The sequence below is a fragment of the Lycium barbarum genome, chromosome 12, assembly GCF_019175385.1.
Source record: "Lycium barbarum isolate Lr01 chromosome 12, ASM1917538v2, whole genome shotgun sequence".
NCBI lineage: Eukaryota > Viridiplantae > Streptophyta > Magnoliopsida > Solanales > Solanaceae > Lycium > Lycium barbarum.
The window spans coordinates 60,195,657-60,210,961 of record NC_083348.1 but is presented as its reverse complement, the minus strand read 5'-3'; the positions used below and the strand labels follow the sequence as shown (position 1 = coordinate 60,210,961).

At 32.0% G+C, this 15,305-nt stretch overlaps 1 protein-coding gene across 2 annotated transcripts; it reads right to left on the bottom strand.

Annotated features, from left to right (window-relative positions):
• Positions 1-12,489: 12,489 nt before the first annotated feature.
• Positions 12,490-15,098, bottom strand: LOC132623915 (transcription factor bHLH93-like). Of its 2 annotated transcripts, XM_060338728.1 has the most exons (5): positions 15,008-15,098; positions 14,201-14,795; positions 13,554-13,727; positions 13,269-13,436; positions 12,490-12,766 (listed from the first exon to the last, which is right to left on the bottom strand). In XM_060338728.1, exons 2-5 carry the CDS (start codon positions 14,783-14,785, stop codon positions 12,680-12,682), a joined length of 1,014 nt encoding a protein of 337 aa, XP_060194711.1. In that variant the 5' UTR covers positions 14,786-14,795; positions 15,008-15,098; the 3' UTR covers positions 12,490-12,679. The 2 variants fall into 2 exon arrangements, with proteins under 2 accessions (XP_060194711.1, XP_060194710.1); XM_060338727.1 differs by lacking the exon at positions 15,008-15,098 and having other exon boundaries at positions 14,201-14,922.
• Positions 15,099-15,305: the final 207 nt, after the last annotated feature.

Here is a 15,305-nt window from a genome sequence, read left to right as displayed (position 1 = left end):
AATATTATCCTGTATCAGTAAAGAATGCAGATCATAAATCAACTTAACTCGTGATCAATTTTAGACATCTATTTATCCTCTATGAACAAACAAATCAAAACGAAAAAGGAGAAAGCATTGCAAACAAGCACTGCAGGGAAGTAGCATGTGTTAATTCTTAGCCAATTGACTAACTTTTGCTTTTCCAAATTGACTAACCATACTAACATAATCATTTTGAGAGGTTAACGAGTGTTGTATCCGTTTTAATCATCTCACTATATTCATTCGTAGTGTATTAACTCCACCAAAAAAAAAAAATCAGACGAGTTGAACAAGTTATATAGAATAGTTTCCTAATTACGGATCAAATATGTTTGGGTCTATTTTGATGTTTTTAGAGTGGTCAGGATCAAATAATTTTGGGTCGATATTGATCTTTCGGCATGTTTTGGGTCGATAAAGAGTTTCAAAAACATACAACCCAACATAAAATATTACACCACTTAGCCATATTTTCAATTTATACAATATTATATACAACATTTTACCTGGGGGCATTACACATAATGTATTAACCTTGTATAATAGTGTATAAAAGGTGTTCATACACAAATATGAGTTAAAAAGGATAACAAATTCAAAATATGGGCTAAAGCGGATAAATATTATATCTCCCGGTACACATAGAGTGTAATTTTCTCTTGGGGGAGTTACATAAATACAAGTAAATAAGTAAAATATTTTGTAATCTACAACTATTAACTAAATTACATAATCTACAATATATACTCTATATTTAGGGTATATGTATGATTTTATACCATAAATTAAAAAATGGAAAATGGGCAAATATACCCCTCTACTTTGTTTTATTAGTTAAATATACCCTCCGTTAGTGAACGTTAATAAAAATACCCCTGGCGTCTTCAAACTTCACACTTACGCCCCTATTCGGATGGAAATCCTCAAATTCTATCAAATTACCCAATTTCAAAGAAATTACCCACTTTTTTGTTGACCCGCCCCGCCCGACCCGCCTATCATCATCATCAAGCTCTAGCTTCATCTCCTTCCATGAAAAAAAACATTAATCCGTTGTGTTAGCATAACTTGACTTGAGCTGTCTGCTAAATAAACATTTCTTAGACTGTTCGTGTGGCAATTTATTAACTACAAAAAGGACTAAAGTTAATCTTTTTAAATTTTAGCATTCAATGGGATAAGACTCATTTGGATTTGTGGATGCAGATGAGAGAAGTATTCCAGTAGTCCATGGATTCAAGAAATGCACTGTTTGATATACTCGTAGGATTTAAAATATGGTCAATTGTTCACCCATTAGTATTCCAAATTCCATACTAATTCACAATTTTCTATTATTCCATATCATTAATCAAATTCGTATATGGAGAATTTTCATGAATCCTCCTAATTTCATAAAAAAACTTAGTTTCATATATTTGATTCCTAAATCAGTGTCATTGTATCCTTCAAGTACTGGCTGCACCAAAATTTGGAGTTGGATTTAAAGATTAAATTTGAGGTGAGTTTTGGAATTTTATCATTTGGGTGTGTTCTTGCTTTTTTTCTTTTTTTTCTCCATCAAAGAAGATGAAGCTAGAGCTTGATGAAGATGATAGGCGGGTCGGACGGAGCGGGTCAACAAAAAAAGTGGATAATTTTTTTGAAATTGGATAATTTGAGATGGTTTGGGGATTTCCATCCAAATAGGGGCATAAGTGTGAAGTTTGAAGACGACACGGGTATTTGTGTTAACTTTCACTAACGAAGGGTATATTTAATTGATAAAACAAAATAGAGGGGTATATTTGACCCTTTTCCCATTAAAAAATGTTGCTATGAATAAAAGACTAATAATAAGGAGTTTCCTATATTAGTGATAACCAAATTAAATACATATTAGAACACATTAATTACTTTTCTAAACATCCCAATATACTCAGCTAGCATTTTAATCCATAAAATAGTATACTACTGTTTATATGATATATATTATACAATTTCTTGAACACGTATATATATTCTTGTACTTATATATTACGTATATTTCACTATTATATACTATATATAACATTATTTTTTATGTATATACTACATATAAAATAATTCGTTATGTATAGTAAACAAAAAGTGTGTGTATGTATATATATATTGACCACATACATTATTGTATATATTAGGCATATATTGTTTATTATATTAAATATATACAAATATAAATTTAATTGAGTTAATTTTCCTATTTCATGAAAGAGAAAAAAAAATTGAATAATTAATATGTGATGGCAAAAAGAAAGCCAAGTTTTATGGGATGGAGTGTCAATTATTAATTAAGATCCTATTTTAGTGGTAATCCATAAGTAATTATATTATTCTTTCTATATATTGTATATTGTATATTTTATATGTTATTGTAGAGTACAATTAGTTGACACATAGAGTAATATATTCATATATTAGGTATATCATAATATTATATACTATATACACAAATAATATTATTATATTATATACTATATATAATATACAAATTTAAATATTCTAATTTCTATTATTATATTCAAAAATATTTTGTTATCATCCTTTCGGTTAAATATACCAATTTGAATATACCATATACTTTTTAAGGTATATTTTCATGTAGTGATGGTGGAGGGATTCTTGGGAAAATTAAGATCGTAAAGGAAAGATTTTTGGGGATTCTTGGGAGAATTAAGATTGAAAAGACAAGATTTTTAGGAATTCTTGAAACTTGGGGAGGGCTCATACGGAAGAGGCACAAATTTGTCAAGGTGAACACATTAATATCAAGGAAAAGAAGAAATTCATTTTTGGGATTTTGTATGGAGAAATACCTAGCATTAGGGGAAAAGTAGAGATTCATTTTGGGATTCTTTGGAATTTGAGGATTTTTTACGTGCTAGTGATATAATATAAAAAATATAATATTTCCTCTGTATTGATATTTTAGGAAGGTAGCAAGTTGTATTTGTGTAATTAAAAAATTAAAATTTTGAAAAAGTTATATTTGTGTAATTTTTTAGAAGTAGATGTAATCTTTTTAATTACCCTTTTAAAAAGTTGTATTCGGTTGAGTTTTCCTTTTCCGTTTTCGTAAAGAGATCATCTAGCACGTTTGGGTCGATTGTGATGTTTCGTGAAGTGATCTAGTGCTGATGGCCTGATCCATTGCACTACATGCATTTGCATCTATGAGCTTATAGAGGCCCATATATAAAGTACGGGAGAAGCAACGACGTCGATCAAAAGGCCCTCAGGCTATAGAACTTGTCTGATTTTAATAAAGAAAATGACAAATATAATTCCTTATGTCGGGGCCTTATGAGTCGGTCTTAAATAGTCCTTCAAATAGTTTGGGGAAAGAATGCTCAAATCAAAATAATTACGTTCATATCCCTATTACTTTAGTATCCTAAAAAACAAAAATCAAAACTATTTACTCGAGATGCCCTCAAAATTATAATATCAACATGGTATATAAATATACTGAGACGATATCATGGAAGACTGTCTCAAACCTTCTCTTAGTCCATCATGATACCATCATGATATATAAATACACTGAGATGGTATTATGGATGAACATGTTCATTTATTAAAAAAGACACTTTTCTCGAAAAAAACCCCTCTATGATACTATCATCTTATATACATAAACTGTGATGGTATTATGGAGGCCTGCTTCAGTCCTTCAATGAGACACTCCTGAAGACCATGGTACCATCGTGTATATAAATATACAGAGATGATATCATGGAGGATTGCTTCAGTCGTTCTCTTAATAGTTTTCCATGATACCATCATGATATATAAATATACTTCGATGCTATCATGGAGGAAGGGTTTTGGGCGAGGGGATACGTCGGGTAAATAGTTTTGGCCGGTTGGGTAAGAAGCGAATTAGTTAAGGAGGGGCATGGGGCAGGTAATTATTTTGTATTTTAAGCGTATTTGGTGTTGTTGTCCCTAATAGTTTTGGTATTTTAAGTTCAACAAGTAACCATTTTGTCTTTGTCAAATTATATTTAATTGTACCATAAAAAAAAAATAGCAAAATTTGCATTTTAGAGGTGTAATTTAGCAATTTCTGCAATTTCCGCCTATTTTTTGTATCTGGTACAATTTCTGAAAAGAAATTTATGCTATTTTGGTCTATTTGTAGTATTTTGGTGCAGTTTTTAGTGTTACAATTTCAAAAATTTGACTGAATCACTTCCTGATGTTTTTGGTTATTTAATCTTTTCCTTATATTTTCCGTTAAATCTAACAAGTTTGTTGTATATATATTACGAAATCCAAAAATGTTTACCTTTGGCTGACTTAAACACTAAAATTAGAGCTATATTTTAATGACTATTTTAAATCTACCCAAAACATAAGACACCACTTCTTTCATTATCTCGTTTTCATCCTTGCAAATATTTTTCTTGCGATTTACTTTTTGTGCGAAGAATGGCTCAAAGAACAAGGTTTTCTCGTTAGAAGGGTGTTTGACATGTGCAAGCTGTTGTCAAAAGAATGGCACAAAGTACAAGGTCTCATCGTAATTGTGCGGGGGAAATTTCCAAAATTGAATTTATGAAACTTCATTGAATCCTTGTGAATGTATAAGAGAGTTGCCCCTTTCAATTGTCCAATCTCCAATAAGGAGCTACCTCTTACGGTTTTGTTCTTTCCTTAATTCACATGTCGGGTCTAATTGTTGATAAGTTCATCTCATACTAAGACATAATCAGACTTAACGGTGAAATTTGAGTACACTACTAGAAATAGAGATTTTTTTCGCGACATACAGTGAAAATTTGTGTTGAACAACGTGATTTTTCCATCTAATTTCCATCACACTACAAAAAAAAGGGTAATTTGTGGAGGTTGAAAATTGCAATTCGCAGAGGTTTTAGCCTCTTCTAGTAGGGCTGCATATCGGTCGGTTCGGTTCGGGTTTCAAAGTTATCGGTTCAACCTATCGGTTATCGGTTTGTAGACATGTTAAACCATTAAAGAACCGTTAAGATATCGGTTAATGGGTTATCGGTTAATCGGTTGTTGTTTGTTATCGGTTCGGTTATCGGGTTAACCGTTAAGATTTCAAGAACAAGGAACCCATCTTCAAAACTGAGCAAAAAATATTTCAACAACGAAGAACTTTTTTTGCTAGGAAGTGATTTCCCTAATTTCCCAACCCCAACAAACACCCCAAAATAGAGAAATACAAAAACACATAAACAAGAGTGAGAATTAAAAGCAATGTAGAAGAAGTAAAAAATAGTTTAGTAAGTTTACATTTTCAAGTCTTCATGGAGAGTGTTCTATAATGGGCTTTAGATGGACAAGTACGTTTGATTCAAATAACTCAAGACACAATCAGTCCAAATTGAAGCGTAATACAGTGGTTTCCCGATTTATCACTTCAACATCAAGCTCAAATTAGGGAAATAAGTTGCAAAAGACTTTTACCTGAAAGAAACAGATCTGGATCCAGTAAGGAATTGGCCTGTTTTGCCTTTGCTTCTTCGCTAATTTCTTCTTTATCATAAATGTCTTATGAGAAGGCATTTTCACAATTGGAGATCTCCTTTAGGCGATGAGCTCAGTTGTTGATTGAAACCCTAAGAATTGAGGCTAGGTTGAATTTTGTCGGGACTGGTTTTTTTTTTTTTGGGCTGTTCCTTTTGCTTTATGCTGTTTGCTTTTGCAGACCATTCATGTTTTCTATTGTCTTGTTTATTCCGTACTAGTGTATTACTATTAATAAAATATCCTCCACTAAGGTTTACTTAGTGGTTTCCAAAAACAAAAAAAATGGTTATCGGGTTATCGGTTCACCCGTTAACAAAAATGGCCAAACCGTGACCCGACCCAATAAGCCAATAACCACAGGGCACCACCCGATACCCGAATCAGTAATTCATTAACCCGAACCATTAACCCAATAATTAGTTCGGGTTATTGGTTTAACCGTTAATATGCACAGCCCTATCTTCTAGCAACTAGTGAAGGCTAAAACCTCCGCGAATTGTAATTTTTAACCTCTGCAAATTACCTATTTTTTTTTGTAGTGACCGAACCAATTCATTGAGAAAACACATGGTGAAAACAGGTTTCCATTGAAACGCTGAGAAACTTTTTAATTTTTCGCGTGAAAATACTAAATTAGATTTTTTCCGCCAACATTATGTGAAAATAGCTACTGAACATTTGTCCACGGTAAATTTCAATGGGAAATAGTGAATTCTTAGCAGTGTAGCTAGCTGCCTCAGCTATGTGAATAGCTGCGGAATCAATAATAGATTGGCGAATTTAGGCAGAGTACAATAATTCAATGTAGAACATTATACACGTGAACGAGTATTGATACAATAAGACATACTTTAGAATCCACGCTCCCAATTCAATTTGTATATCGTCAAAATTCTGAATCGGCCGTGGGATGTGAATTCCTAGAGCCTGTTTGGATGGGCTTATGCCTATAAGCTGTTTGCAGCTTATAAGCTAAAAAAAATAAGTTGGGGTAGTCTAACTTATTTTTTTTGGCTTATAAGTTATTTTCAGCTTATAAGCTGCTTTAGATAAGATAAGTCAAATGAGCTCAATTATTTTTTTGAGCTTATTTTAAGCACAAAATGACTTTAAGCTGGCCAGCCAAACACTCAAAAAAGTTGAAAACAGCTTATAAGCAACTTATAAGCCAATCCAAACGGGCTCCTAGTATGGTCATAGGTTTTGTCTTTCCGTACATTAAGTTGACAAATGTTTGTTGTTATTGCTCTTTTTTAGAGGTGAATTTTGGATTTAAAATTTATCTGTTCCTATAACATTTCAATTTAATATATATTAATAACGAAATTTATAGTTAAATTTTTATAGATATGCAGCAAATTTATTAATCAATACTATATTAAAAGCACGAACGACCTTAGAAATGGTGATTGAACTTTTTGCCTTTCATTAAAAGACTCTACAATAGACAAAATTGTCATTTACTATTTTCCTCAAATTATCTATACATTATATAAAATAATTATTTAATTATTCTCCTAATATATTTGAATACACATTTAATTAACTCCCTAAAATTTAGGAGCCTTTTTCTCGCCCACTTTCAATTCTTCCTACATATAGGAGTCCTTTTCCCTTTCATACGATACTAGTAAATTTATCCGCGCTTTGCGCGGTCATCGAAAATCTCATTATTGAATTTATGATTTAACTTATTTGATACTGAATATATAAAATCACAAAAGATATTCTGATAATTTAAATTTTTCTTTAGTTCTTCTTTCAAACGATGAACTAAACATATGGTTTATAAATTCAGCCATATGTATTTTACTAAATTAAATTTTTAATTTTCAAAAAGCTAAACTAAAAGTCGATCGAAACAAATCAAAACAACTCATAGACTAATTTATATTAGAAATACACATAAACAGATCGTACAACAGTAAGTCAGTAACATGAAGCACCTGTAAATAGTTAAAACACATCCATACGCAAGGGATAGCAATGAATAAATCACTTGTGTAAGTTCATATATATGCTCATAGTGAAAACTTAAATATACATCAAAAGGTTCATATCAAAAGTACTTGGTTTAAGTCTTCATTCCTGTTTACTTGTACTCTTTTAAATGGCCTCCTCCCAAACATCAAAAAGGAACAGTTGACTTGACTATCCAAATACAGAGAAGTTATGAAGATTTTCTCGTTCATGTGTATCCATGATTGCATCTACTCTAAATTCAAAAAGAACATTATTTTGAAAAATAAAATGTTATTTAAATGTAACAATCTATATATTTGAACGGACATACCTAACTTCACATTCACAAAAATCTTCATTAGTCTCGTACCCTGCGGTAAATCAAGTTGAAGGACATTTGATTAATTGTAAAATTCTTTCTTATGCAGTAAGTGATGGAAACAAAACATTAAAATCATTGGAATGATGACAAGTTGACAATAATTAGTAAACACGAAAGGGACATAAGGCACAACTATATCAACTAAATACATAGGAACTCCTGTCTTACCTCGGCAGTGAATTATTCAGCAATATAAGTAGCAAACACTAAGCAGAAACCCTTAGTTATTTTAGCTCGATATGAGTAAAACCATGTAACGTACAGGAGTAAGAATAGAAAGAGGAGCATAGAATCTGAACAAAAAGAATAATAAGCTTGAGCAACTAACTTCATAGGAATGTTGATATTTCTTTGTCTCCTTGTTTGACTTTTGCTAGCAAATTAAAGCATAAAACACAAATTGACTATGAGCCCTTACTAACTATCGATCTCATGTTTCGAAGAGCCAATCAATTCAAATATATGTAATACTTTCATGTGACCTTCAACCTCATTGTAGGTGATAGAGTCCGGTTCAAACTAAAATTACGGGTTGGAATAAGTAACTCCGGAAGTATCAAGTTGAAATTTGCTCTTCATTTCTTTATCGACCAAATGCCATCTACTTCCTGAGTCCAAAAAATAAAATACCAAATAAGAGAAGAATCTAATGAGGTAAAATATAAGAAAGGAAATCCGGGGCTGATCAATTCGATTAGATGAATCACATATCTTCCTAACGTGACATGAATTTGATATATAATTAAAATCCACTTTCTTGGGATAAAAAAATCAGGAAAAAGAAATTTCATGTGTATAAGCTCTGCAAATGCATGTTCCTGGATGGACGAACTCAAATTATGTCTATATAGTCAGCCAGTACTTTAATCTTGTTGCTGCATATATAGTGTGCCAGTACTTGAACTCATTCCACTTGAATCCGGAATTATAAGAGAAGAATCTGCACATATGTTCTTTAACCTATTTAGTTAGAAAATCACAAAAAGCAGTGCGATAAAATTAATCACCTTCCAAGTAGACGAAACATATTCCCTACTATTAATCTATCAGTAAAAGTACAAAAACTATATATAATCACTTGCCTTGAGAGAAAACTGACCAAATCATTATTAAAATGCCAGAAAACCCTTCTGTAAGAGGCTCCATATTTGACCATTCATTTCTTCCTGACTGCCTTTGTAACTCAAGGGGAAATGAACGAATTCTACCACTATACTAAATTATACTACCTTCCCATCATAAAGAGAAAAGAAACGGAAGAAATGAAGCGGAGCAAAGTAACGGGTTCTTTCACTAAATACTTAAATTATAGTCTTCTCAAATAGTCAAATTCCATCTCTAAATTATAGAAGAGCTGGCAATTGGGAAAATGAATAAAGGAAAAGGGGAAAAAGTTATAGGAAACTCAAGAGACTCAAGTCATTATGTATGTAGAATTTAGTGTCATTTAAAACTTATAATGAAGCATTAGTAACTGAAAATTTAATAAAAAATTATGTGAAGGCTTGAAAACTAACATCTTCAGTTTTCTTCTTTCATTCTTTGAGTAACTACCATCCCCTAATTAATTGAGTAATTATTTAGGCACTTTAGACTTTTTAAATTAAGATAAACCGAAAAATAATGAGAAATAGGCCAAAAAAAAAAGGAGAAAAACGATAAATGTGTTTCTAGGTCATAGAGAGGTGTCACATCACCTTATGTATGCCTAACTTTATATTATATATAGATTTTAGCATGTATAGGTTTCGAGCGTTTTCAAATTTGTTAGGACATGGAAACTTTTTTTTAAAAAAATATATATATTTTATTACATAGGGGGGTACGTAGGGAAAGGAAACTTATCGATAATAAACTATATATTCCAGCAAGTAGTATTGCTTTAGTTGTATGCTTTCCCTTCTTGCTGTTTGTTTTTTTCTTTCTATTCGTATAGAGGTCAATGATAATTTGTTGATTTTGATTAGAGTGTTTCTGTCAATGATAAATGGGACTTTGGGGGAATAAGGGCACACATTAATATTTTCAGAAAGTTATATTGCTTTTGTTGGAGTTCAGCTACGAATTTTTCTTCTTTTTCTTTTTAATCTTTGAGCTATGATATTGTGATTTTTCAAAATATAAATTTACTTGAATTGTGGACTAATTTAACTATCTTATCTTTCTTTAATATTTATATATTATTGTTGATTTCTTTAATATGCAAAATGATTAAAGCTACTTGAGTTAAATAGGAAGAACACAGCTCACACATTTTGAACCAGCTAAAATCAAATTACTATACCCAACATATGTAATTGCATAAACAGAACTAACTTGGCGACTAAACCATCATGCAGGACTGATTAAGCCCGGATTAATATCAATATACCAAACTGATTTATCCATTAAACTAAACTAATCGAACTAATCAGCATGTTTTAAAGCCTACACATCGATCACGAAAACAGAAATAAAAAAAAAAAAAAAAAAGGGAGAATTACCTTCTTCGGGTGCAGCGAAGTGAGGCTTCGAATCTTCGAACTACCTCGAAACAACACAAACTCCGAGCTCTCGGCACTCAGATTCGAACGAGCAAAAACAGAAAGGATTTAGTATTTTGAGATGATATCAAGAAAACTGAAACTAATATTTTAAAAGGGAATTTGAACGATTAAAGACTTTGTATTTTCGGGTATTCAAGGGGACTAAAATAACTCCTATTTTCAGGGATTCGAAGCAGCTAAGAATAATCTTTTCTTAGGGGGATCTCGACGACTCCAGAACCTAGTTTTTATGGAATTTTCCAGGCGACTAAAAAAAGACTATTTTTCAAGGGGTTTGAGGCGATTCAAAATTTCTTTTTCTTTTAGGGAATTTCCGGCTAACAGACCAGACCCCTTTTTTTGACCTCAGAAGGGATTATTTATAGGAATCCACTAGGGTTTTCTCTAGGGCTTCAAATTTTGGCGGGATTCCAAAATCAAATCTTTCCCAATCAACGCGAGGAGGTCCTTTTCTATCGTTGAATCAGAAACAACGAAGAAAGAAAACAAAAAACCATTAAAACCCTTCGTACCCGAAAGTAAAAAGGAACGATTTGAAATCACAACTTGACAAAACTCATCAAAGTTATTTCAGATGCGAGCAGAAAAGAAAGAGGAAGAAAACAAGATTTACCCGCTTCAACGGTTGGCGTTATTGTTGTAATATGCATAAATCCTATGGTTAATTGAAAAGCTGACAAGTTAAATAACATATAAATAATCATTTTTTGATATTACAAAAAAAAATGCAATTAACTACACAGAGATAATGGGCAAACTTAGAGAATAATAGTATGTGTGTTGTATTGTGGTGTCCAACGTTACGATAAAATTTTGTTTTAATTATGTTTCTTATTATGGGTTCAAATATTACTTTCAAAAATTCAAATATTTTGATTGATTTCTATGACCTAATTACCGCTCTGTCTATACTAGAACAGTTGTTCGCACTTAATTTTCATATACACTTACAATGACAATTGAAATAAACTTAGCAAACGAATGTGTAAGAAAACCCCACTACAAATTAAATTTGTTTATTTTGGAAAAAACAAAATTGTGGAAATAGTGCAAAAAGATCGGATTCTTTAATAGTATCGCTTTAACTTTGGATTTCTTTTGCCGAATGGCCGTAGCATACGAAGGATAACAAAATACACGGCAATTAATGTCATTTAGGTTTAGATTTTTTGTTTTACCAAAATTACTTTAGGATACAGAGGAGAAAAAAAACAAAGACCCAGTTATTAATGTAACTTTAGGAGTCTTTAAGTAACCGATAGTTACTATATCAATTTTTTATTTCTAGAATATTAGAGTTATTTTTAATAATAGCTTTTTTAGAACAATTTTCTTCAAATTTAAAACTAATTATTGTTGTTCTTGAAATCGAAACTCAGCGAAATTAAAATTTTAACGTAACTAAATAATATTAAGACATCTTATCTTTGTATATTATGACGCCCCTTAGTGAAATGTTGTTTTTATCCTTTTAAAACAGATTTCATGTTGGACAAAATTGTCACTTAATTATTTCCTAATGTATTAAGTTTTTATTACTAAATGAACATAAATTATCGACGAAGAGTTAGATAGTAAAATTCATCATTAATCCTGTTTAGCGACAGATTAGTAACGAATTATAAGAAAAAAAATCTTTGCTGCGTGCAATTTAGCAACGGTTAATGACGAAGTCCAATTTTTATTTTTATTTTTTTATGTAGAGTTTGTGTCAATTGACATACGCTCTTTGGTCACGCGCAAAGCGCGTAAGCTGAAACTAGTACCTATAAAAAGTCTGAAAAGGTTACAGTGTTAGATTTATGTGAAATTCATATATACTTGACACTCTAGACCCGACCCTGTTGCTCTGGTAGTTTAGAGAGCAACCTGTTATCTTGTGAACACAATCTCAATCTGGATATATATGCTGGAAAATTGTTGTCGCAGAATTATTAATCCTATCTTTTACGACATCGACATCGACATTGACAATAAACATTCCCACTATTGACTCGTAATTCGAATGTTGCAGATATCAATGTTACTCCTATCCATTGTTTTGATGATGGAGACAATTGAAAGCCGGATTATATTAACCCCATCGAATAATTACTATAGCAGAGCAGAACTAATCAATGAATCAAGAAAACTACATTGGAGAAAGATCACAGACATTATTAAAAGTTGCAATATTCTTTTGAACAACAGACAGAATGTCTTTGACCTTGGGTGGGGCTTATTGTCCATATCTCTATATCATCTTCTAAAGACATCTTCCTCCATAACCTGCTGTTTTGAACAAGGTTTGCTTTACGTCTTCACAGCTCAAAATTGTTCGATGCTCCTTTGCCTAATAAAATCCGGAAATAAAAAGAAAACCATTAATTAACATGCTCAAATATCATGGCTCATGTTAAAACAATCGTTAGAGTCAGCCCTCAATCAAGTTATCCACCATGTCACAATGTCAATTATTTAAGGTCGGTTATATGAATCTACTGTATCCGTTCTGCTTCATTTATTTGTTGAGCATCATTGTTAACCTATCACAACTTTCCTTCTTTATCCAGATCTGAAGTTGGCAATACTTTGCTAAACCACTACTGTATAACAGTTATAAGAGTTAAAGGCCAATTCGGCGTACTAAGCTGAGGAAGGGGCATCAGACTACACTGGACCTAATATACAGAGTCTTATCTTGCATTTTCGCAACAGACTAACACATGACTTCTGAACACAGTATGTCAAATTTTTACCGTTGCACCAAGGCTCCCTGTCATAAGAAACGTACGGCATAATAAAATTGGTTGCTACTTAGAAATAGACCGACCTGAGGTCAAAGATAGTAGTACCTCAGAACAAGAAGCTTGCAATGAGAAGTCACTAAAACAGCTGATAACACATTGTTGTACATCAAGCCCAACTGCTTCTAACGTGCTCACTGTCGATAACAACAATCCTGGTTTTGCAGCACAGCAGATCTCGATTCTGGTGTCCACATTTCTCCTTTCTACCTCAAACTGAAATATTATACGTCAACAAAGCTCATTAATTACACATAATCACAATTAAGTCTGTTACAATTATTAACAAAAAGTTAACTACGGGGCTGGGGTGGCTAATGTAAAATATTGTACCTTAGGAGGGTTTTTAACAAGTGCCTCATTTGGCTTTAGCTCCTTGAAGTTGCCCCCGAATTTGATATCCTTAAGTTCGTCTTTTACATTATCATCTTCACGCAATGTGTGGATTTTTTCTAACAGCTCCTTCATGTAATCAATTGCGTCCCCAAGTATAGATGTTCTGTCCATCTGCTCAATTATTCAATGTATCGATTAGAAGAAGTAGAACCATAGTACGCCCACAATCTTGATTAAACAGAAAATTAGATAGTCAATTTTAATTAGATTGAACTTATATACACTAACACGATACAAAAAAAAAAAAATCATTATATTTTGAACGGTTGTAGTAAATTACAGCAACAATAACTACACTTCAGCCCCAAAAAGTAATATAAAAATTCTTCATGAAATTGAATAGTTTTTAGCTTGCTATCAGTCTATAGCAAGCCTCATCCTTTATCTGGGCATGAGACCATCAACGTATGCAAGCTCACACAGTCTGAGTTCTGTTATAACTGTCTTATTTTTCAAGTTACTTATTTCACTTATTATGGTTACATGTAGTTCTTTTTTATGTGAATCGATTATGTAAAAAATGTATAAAGGTATAATGCATCAAATTAATTTGAATGTTTGAAAGAACAAATAAGGGAATTTACCTTACTAATCTTAGGAACAATGGATCTAAGCATAGAGAGTCGATCATTGAGTCGCTTTCTTCTCCTCCTCTCTGCCATTAAATTCTTTGAAGGCTGCCCTTCAACCTTCCTAACTTTATTCTTCTTTTCTCCCACATTAGAACAAACATCCATTAATCTTAAATTTGCTTCTTCAGCTTTAACATCACTATTAGTACCAAAACTATTCAAGTCTTCTTGCAAACCGTTAAAATCACTAGCAATAATCCCATCAAATTCTTCTTGATTGTACTCATCTTGAATTTCAAGTACTGGCAACACTGTATCATTAATTTTGGTGAAAGAAGAATCAAGAAATGGATAGGATTCTGGTGAAGTGAAATCAGGACACTGACGAAAATTATCTGATTCTGTAGTAGTAGGCGGTGAAATGAGGCCTAAAAGTGATGAATTTAAGGCTACAAATTCAGGATTTTGGTAAAAAGGTGATGATTCAAAAGTCCATCCATTTGGGAAAAAATCATTTACTCCACTTGGAAAAGTGCTCCAACTTTCTCTCCTTGGAGCTAGTAATTCCTCCAAAAGATCCTGTTGAGTAAGCTCCATTTTTTTCTCTCTAAAACATCAAAAAGTGCTAGTAGTAAGAAAGTGGACTGGTTTACAACTAATATAATGTTGCATCTAGATGAAGGAAGGAATATATATATATATATATATATATATATTTAATAGTGCCTTTTTGTAATACGGAATGAGTTAGTCTTGTTTTAGGATACTTTATTGAGTTAATAATATCACCTGGAGCATAAGATTAGAAAGTAGACGCACCTAATTATTTTTTCCTCTTATACTCTGTTTTCCGCTTAAGATATTTCCTGTCAAGTGGGTATTATTTAGCTTCTGTTGTAAAAGATTGGAATATGTAATGGCACATGATTAGTGAAATGGAGAACCTGACATAATGAATTAAAGCAACATTGATGTATATACAACTTAGACCACTTAATTTTTAATGTCATTTTCACCGAAATCTTCAATTAGACAGAATGAATATATTTAAATCCTTGTATTCTGAGAGGTTTGACCCCATATGTCTGAACGGAAAAGGATGGACATTGGACCTCTA